General features: G+C 58.0%; 1 protein-coding gene across 1 annotated transcript; it reads right to left on the bottom strand.

The window, feature by feature from the left end:
- Window positions 1–215: 215 nt before the first annotated feature.
- On the bottom strand, window positions 216–7,158 carry HAP1 (huntingtin associated protein 1). The gene is given in 11 exon segments (XM_029927040.1): window positions 216–329; window positions 1,397–1,418; window positions 1,816–1,947; window positions 1,949–2,434; window positions 3,196–3,314; window positions 4,145–4,216; window positions 4,572–4,681; window positions 5,432–5,702; window positions 6,108–6,195; window positions 6,406–6,548; window positions 6,685–7,158. Coding segments are annotated over 11 exon segments (1,695 nt in total). The 5' UTR covers window positions 6,823–7,158.
- Between the last annotated feature and the right edge of the window lie 116 nt (window positions 7,159–7,274).

Genomic DNA, 7,274 nt, shown 5'->3' on the forward strand with positions numbered 1-7,274 from the left:
CCATGTGACCCCGGGCCCGGCAACCTGAACTAGCTTTTGCACCAGCTGCAGAATGAGGGCCCCCTATCTCCGCAAAGGGTCAAGGCTTGGGTCCTCAAGCCCCAGTCCAGGTTGACAGAAGGCAGGCTGGTGACAGACAGAGGGGTCCTGTCCGGGAGGATGGGAAGGAGGGTCTGGGGTAGGTGGGACTTGGCCAGGCAGCTGAAGGAGGGGCCTCAGGCTGTCGGCGGGGCCTCTGCAGGCTGCTGGGAAACAGCAAAGCCTGGAAGAGAAGAGGAGTGGATGTGAACTGGGGGCTTGGCCAGCAGGTAGGGGCCGACGCCCTGTCGCTATATCAGAAAGACAGCTGTGACTGATGGTTTTGCAGGCTGCCCACTGGCCGGCCAGAGGTCACCGTTCAGTTTACAAACTGCACAACCTTACATGGCAAACCTGATGAGGCTGGAGTCGGGGCAGGTCACATATGATGGTGAGGCTACAAATTTCACAGCTAATAAATAGGTCATGCAGGCACCAAGACAGGGTCAGAGGGGAGAGACAGGCCAGGAAAAGTCATTCTGGCAGAGTAGTGAGCAGCACAGGCTCAGACTCACTCCAGCTATGTGACCTTGAACGAGTTGCTTTAGCTCTCTGAACCTCAGTTTTCTCACCTAACAAAGGGGGCTGGTAACAGCTCCCTACAGGGATGCGAGAACTAAAGGAAACAGTGCCAATGACGAAATCACCTTTGGTGTCTCTGTGAGCTCCATGAGGGCAGGGTTCAAGCTCAGCACGTGCAGCTCCCCAAACCTTGGGGCTCCCAGCTGGGGAAAGGAGACCCTGGCCTACCCACCAGCACCCTGGAGGAGACCCAGCCCATCTTCAGACTCACCCAGGGTACTGGTCCAACTGTGACCCTTGCTGGCAGAGGCCTTTGTCCGAGTGGCCTGGGTGGCCCCAGAACACTCTTCCTCCCAGGCCCCGGGAGGGTGGTTGGCCCAGTCCTCCCCCAGCCTCTAAAAGGGCTGGGTCAGCACCCCGAGCTGCTGCTCCAAGCCCGCTTCCTATACTTGCTGCAGAGCTGGGGAGCTTTGGATCAGGTGCAGAGTGGGAGACAGGGAGAAGGGGACAGCAGAGACCAGAAGGTGAAGTGCAGTGGGGGACTGCAGGCCCTGGTCTTCCTAAAATGTTTTTTTAATGTTGTTGGTTTTTTTTGAGAGAGAGACAGAGAGAGACAGCACAAGCAGGGGAGGGTCAGAGAGAAAGGGAGACACAGAATCCGAAGCAGGCTCCAGGCTCTGAGCTAGCTGTCAGCACAGAGCCCAACATGGGGCTCGAACCCACAAACTGTGAGATCATAACCTGAGCCGAAGTCAGACGCTCAACCTACTGAGCCACCCAGGCACCCCAGTAGTACCTGGTCTTGACCTTCAGCCTTCCTACCCCAGGAGACAAAAGAGTAGAGATCTGGAATCTTACGCAAATTCCACAGAAGCCATAGTTCCCACTGACAGGAACCTGGAGTATGACATACAAATTCCATGCAAATCACCACACTGGGTGAGGCCAAGCTGGAGTAAGTGAGCACTTAGGGGGCTCACCTACCCTCACCTTTCATGGATGATCTGTAGCTCTGGCCAGAGGGAGGCCCCTGTGGGAGCATGCATCTTTCTGGAGCATCTTTTTGTTTTTTAATGTTTTTTATTTATTATTGAGAGAGAGACAGAGTATGAGCAGGGGAGGAGCAGAGAGAGAGAGGGAGACACAGAATTCGAAGCAGGCTGCAGGCTCTGAGCTGTCAGCACAGAGCCCGATGCAGGGCTCGATCTCGAGAACTGCGAAATCATGACCCTAGCATAAGTCGTTCGCTTAACCGACTGAGCCACCCAGGCGCCCTTCTGGAGCATCTTCTGCCTCAGCTGCCAAATATACTGCACCTCCTGCCAGTTAGCCAGTTGCTGAAGGACCTGCAGGACCCAAGTCGCCGGCCTGCAGGGCTGAGGTCACCACGGTCCTCTGTGTTGCCTCATCCAGCTCCGGCTCCACCTCCTCCCAGGCCTCCACCTCCTCAGACATCAGCTCTGCCTCTTCTGTCGCCCCCGCCTCAACTGCCACCTCTTCTGGGGCCCCCAGTTCCCACTCAGACACCAATTCTGCCAAAGGCACAAAATCTTCCACCACAAAATCCTCTGCTACCGGCACCCCCTTCTCAGCCTCAAACCCCCGGTCCTGCTCTCGCACCTCACTGCAGCACAGCATGTATCTGGGCAGGGAGACGGGAAAGTCTTTCTGTGCCCCCTGAGAGCCAACCCCAGACAGAGACCCCAGCCCCCCTCTTCCTCCCGCCCCTAGGACATCTCCAGCCACCAGGGTTGAGGTCCATACATAGACCCGATGGCTACTCCCCGGGTCTGTCCCAGGCAGGGGAAAAGGGAACTGGATGCCAGCCTCAAGGCTTCAAACACGCAGCCCCGGCACCGGGTAGGAAGGAGGTTCACCAGCGCTGCACAAACCCCGCCTTCACCCTGTTGCACAGAACAGACCAGCAAGGTTAATCCTCCTACTGCTCCCCTCCGTGATTTCACTGTTCCAGCCCATCCCACAGCTAGTTGCCATAGGAACAAATCCATTTTAGTAGGGCTCAGACAGTTCAAGCCATTTGCCAAGGACACACAGCCAATAAAGGGACCACACTGGGACTCAGTCCCAAATGTGTCCAGCTCCTAGGCCAGTGCTCCTTCATGCTCAGCCTCTGTCGAGGTGAAGGAAAGCCTTCGGTGCCCCCACTTGGAACAGCCCAAACCAGATGGCCACCTACGGGGCAAGATTTGAAGGAAAAGGGAGCAGCCCCTTCCAGAACAACTCAGCCAAGAGCATAGGGCCTTCTCTAGGGTGGCAAGTAGTTGTCTGATTGCTGAAAACTGAGGGCAGTTGGTGAGGGAGTCCCCAGCCAGCTTCCTCAAGTCGTGACATCTCCTCCTTCTCTGTCATTCCATGAATCCTTCAACAGAGAAAAGGGCCTTCAGCATCCCAAGGCAACATCAGCTGGCACCGCAAAGTCCCTGGGGCCCCAACATGTAAAAAAATCCTGGGGAGAAATGACAGGCCCAGACATGAGAACAGAGAAAAGGGGGAGGAGCTGGGGCTACAAACAAGGGCCCCAGGAGTGAAGGAAGGTCAGAAGCAAATCCCCTCCCCTTTCTGGGAACGTGAGACAAGGGCCCCGGGGTCCCAGCAGTGGACCTTTCCATAAAAAACACAGGGTCTGAGATAATCCTCCTTACAGACCTCCTGAGCTCCTCAGCCAGGGTTTCCTGAAAACCAGGAAGGGCCTCCTGTGGTGGGGAGGGGGTACTACCAGGGGTTCCCACAGAACTCCAGCCCCCTACTTCCGGGCACAGAAAGGGACTAAGGAGGGATATCAGCCAGCAGGACCAAGGCACAAACACACAGAGGCAGAAGGCGGGCAGCCAGGGGTCCTCATCAGAGGTACAGCGTGTGTAGTGGGTGACAGGGCCGGTGGACACCGGCACTTAAAGGCTACAGGTGTGTCATTCATCTCTCACCTTGACCCTCCCAGGTAGGTACAGGTAGCAGCCTAAGTCCGAAGTCTGCGACTCACCTTAGATCATAGCTTCTGATTTGAGAAGACTTCTCATTAGTGCCCTGGGCACGGGGCTGGGCTTAGAGCTCTGCAGACGATCCTAATGTGAGGTGTGGGCTGAGAGCCACCGCACCAAAGACATAGGTGGGCATCTTCACAAGGGTCTTCACCTCCTCCTGAGCCTGGGTCAGCATGCCCCACGCTCTGAGTACTTCTCCCGCAGGTCATGCAGCTGGGAAGCCACTTGCGGGTTCTATTGGGACCCAGGCCCACTCAGCCCGGCACACCTCGCCCTCCCTTTCCCCAGGGGGCTAAGAGGCGAGAGACCCAGACCCTGACGCACATAATGACACACTGGGTGTCCCCAGGTAGGTCCTGCCTACCACTCAGATGCCACCTGCCAGGCCCTGTACCTGACACTGCCAGTGTGCAGAGGTCAGACCCAGTCCCCAGCTCAAGGAGCTTGTCCGGAAAAGTCAGGCAGCTGACCAAGGGCCCCAAGCTCCCTGCTCTGGGCCAGGGTCTCTCGAGGGCCGGGGCAGGAGCCAAGGGGAGCCTCACCTCATTCTGGAGCATCTGGATGACTTTCTCTGAAGCCAGCTGCTGCTGCAACTTCTCGGTCTCAGCCCCACACTGGAAGGAGCCAAGCCTGGTGAGCAGTGCCCTGCTAAGGCCTCCCCATCACTTCCAGCAGGTCTTCCCAGGTGCATGGGTGAGGCTGTAGCAGCCCGTTAAGTATGAAGTCATGTGGAATGAGGCCACATAAGGCAGGAGAGTCACGCAGCCTGGTTCCTGGAACGCCCCGTGACCCTCTCTGGGACCTGGTCCCCTCCCTGGGATGAGATCCCCTCTAACTTGGACTCGGATGCAGAGAGGGGTCGGGGGCCTGGCCCCAGTCCAAGAGCCCCATGAGGCAAGAACAGGGAAGAGGGGGCTTGGGTGTTGCGGGGCCGTGACAGGAAGGAGCCCTGGGCACACTCCGATGCACCGATGGGCAGCGTTGCTGCAGCTCCGTGACCTCCCTGTGCTGCTGGTCCTGGTTCTCCATCCTGAGCGCCAACACCTCTGACAGCTCAGCCATCCGCTGGCTGGCCTCAGCTGGGGACAAGCGGAGACCGAAGGTCAGCACCAGATCCCTTCGTCTTCGGGAACCAGTCCAGCCCTCCCAGTGCCTCGGTCCACCCCACCCCTCAGCTCCCACGGAGGGCTCTGGGTTTGCAGGATTCGCCTTCCTCACCCAGTCTTCTTTTCAGTAAATGTTAACTGACATGGAGCAAGGCCCTGGGTGATCAGTCTGCAGGACCTAGTCCCAGCACACACGGGGCTCAAGTCTAGTGGGGAGGGTGATAGGCGAGCAGATCCCACCAGAGCATTGGGCTCTGAGGGAGCAAGTGTAATGGGCTCCTGGGGGTCTCAGCTGCAGCACCAGGTCTTGCCTTACCGGGTCTGCAAAGCTAAGACCTCTGCGGGGCAAGTGGGGCTTGGCCAGGCGCAGAAGGGCAAGCAAGGCCCAGCCAGGGTGTACAGAGGCCCAGAGGCAATCACAAGACACTGGGACAGAGGGCTCGGACACTGGGCAGGGCCCAGATGGTCAGGGCTGGGGCGGGGGGGTTGAGGTTACCCTTTGGCCAATGGGAAGCTTGGAGTTTTAGGCAGAGGGCGACGTGGTCAGATGTGGTTTTAGGAAACTTGTTTGGGCTGTGTGCGGAATGACCTAGAAGGGCAGCAATCCGGGCAGGGAGACCAGGTAAGGCGGGGCCTGGGCTAGAGGCAGGGAGGTGAGGAGATGGAAAGACCCTTGAGCCTCTCTGAGGAGGTGGAAGCAACAGAACTTAGGGACCAGTTCCTATGTCAGGGACTTGGGGACCCGTGGGGCCCACAGGGGAGCTGAGGAACCAGGGAGAAGGAATGTCAGGCCTGGGGGGAACAGCATGAGTTCAGCCATTGCATTGTTTGGTGTCTGCATCTCACAGCCAGACCTGAGCTCCTCAGGGACATACGCTGTGCCTCCCTCTTCTTCGGAAACTCCTGGGAGCAGCACAGCCCCTGGCTTTGCCCCGGCGGCCTCAGTGTCTGGTCGATGGCAGCTCCTGGCGTTCTTACTTCGAGGCCCCTCCTTCTTGTGCCCCAAATAACAAAAGGTCACTGGATTAGAGGGTCTCCAGGGCTTCTGGACAGCTTTTTACAGTGTGCCAAATGCACTTCCTAAGCTGTGCCCCGGAGAGGTCCGCAGGGCTGACAGTGTACTTCCTACTGCTAAAGATGAAGGTTCAGGGAGGTCAAGGAACTTGCCCAAGCTCACACAGCTAAGAAGTGCCAGAGCAGGGACTCAAACTCAGGTTTCTACAGGCCGAGCTCTGAGTTCTTCCCTCTCCCCGCAAGGTACAAACTGCTCCACACAGCCAGGATGAGCATCTGCTCCTCCTCCTTGAGGGTGTTGAGTTGAGAGGCCTAAAAGGGAGGGCGGGAGGGGCAGGGGAGTCCACCCCCTGGCCGTGGATGTGCCCTCTTCCCACATGCTCACCTCCTCTGTCAGCTGCTCATTCTCCTCCTCCAGCAGGGCTGCCGGCCGCGGGCAGTAGGGCAGTGACTCCATCTCCCACAGAGAAGTCCTAGGGTGAGAGCTATGGGAGTCAGCGTGCAAGGGGTGCGGGACCCAGGTCCCAGCCCACCCAGGGTCTCTGCCCACTTGGGCTCAGAGTGGTGGTCTCCATTAGCCCCAGCAACTCTGCCGGCAGGCACAGCGTCAGTGTTCCTGTTTGCAAACAGGGAAACTGAGGCACGAAGAAGGGGCTGCCCAGGTGAAAAGGCAGGACACTCACGGCCCAGGGGCTCTGTAGGACTGATTATGCTGCTGTTCTTCCTCTTCCTCCTCCTCCTCTTCCTCCTCCTGCTCCTCCTCAGAGTCTGAATAGGGCTGAAGGAGGTCACCTTGCAAGCTCACCTGGTGTCTGAGGTGTAAAATCTGGCGGTGGGGGAGAGGGGCCCTGTTGAAACAAAGGCGGGGGCGAGCACAGGTCCAGGCACTGTGGGGGGGGGTAGGAGGGACTGCAGGTAGGTCTGAGATGGCACACCCCCTCCCCTCCTCCCCATCCGGTTGCCTCCTCCCTGGCTGAGCCCAGCACGGCTTCCAGTTTGCTGTTCTCCTCCATCAGAACACTGATCTGTCTCACCAAGGACTGGCCAATTCGAGCTGCCTCATTTAGGCCCCGCTGTCTCTGCAGAGGGCCCCCATCCATGGGGAATACTTTCCTGTTTTCTGAGGTCCCCCAGGCGGGTGGGAGAGCTAGGGAGTACACAGGCGTCAAAGGGAAGCTAGGCCACTAGGGGAAACCCTCCCCACACCCTAGTGCTCCAGGTACTAGAAAAGAACCTGCCATTGGCCCATTGTGGGGGTCTGACTCGGCTTCCCCTTCTGGAAAAGAACAGATCAGACCAGGTGGCTCAAGAAGCAATTCCAGCCTAGACATCCTCCATGTACCTGTCTTCCATAAGAGGGACCCCCAGCTTGGCCCCCAGAGAAATAATCAAGCAGAAAAAAGACAAGACTCCTACCCCTCTGGGGCAGAATTAAAACAGAGGCCTGGCTCAGGCTCAGGCTGGCCGGGCAGGGAAGGCAGTACACACCTCCTCTAGCAAATTTAACATCACTTTCACATCTTGTTGGGTGATCTTGACGGGCAGGGAGTCA

Source organism: Suricata suricatta, chromosome 17 (assembly GCF_006229205.1).
Source record: "Suricata suricatta isolate VVHF042 chromosome 17, meerkat_22Aug2017_6uvM2_HiC, whole genome shotgun sequence".
NCBI lineage: Eukaryota > Metazoa > Chordata > Mammalia > Carnivora > Herpestidae > Suricata > Suricata suricatta.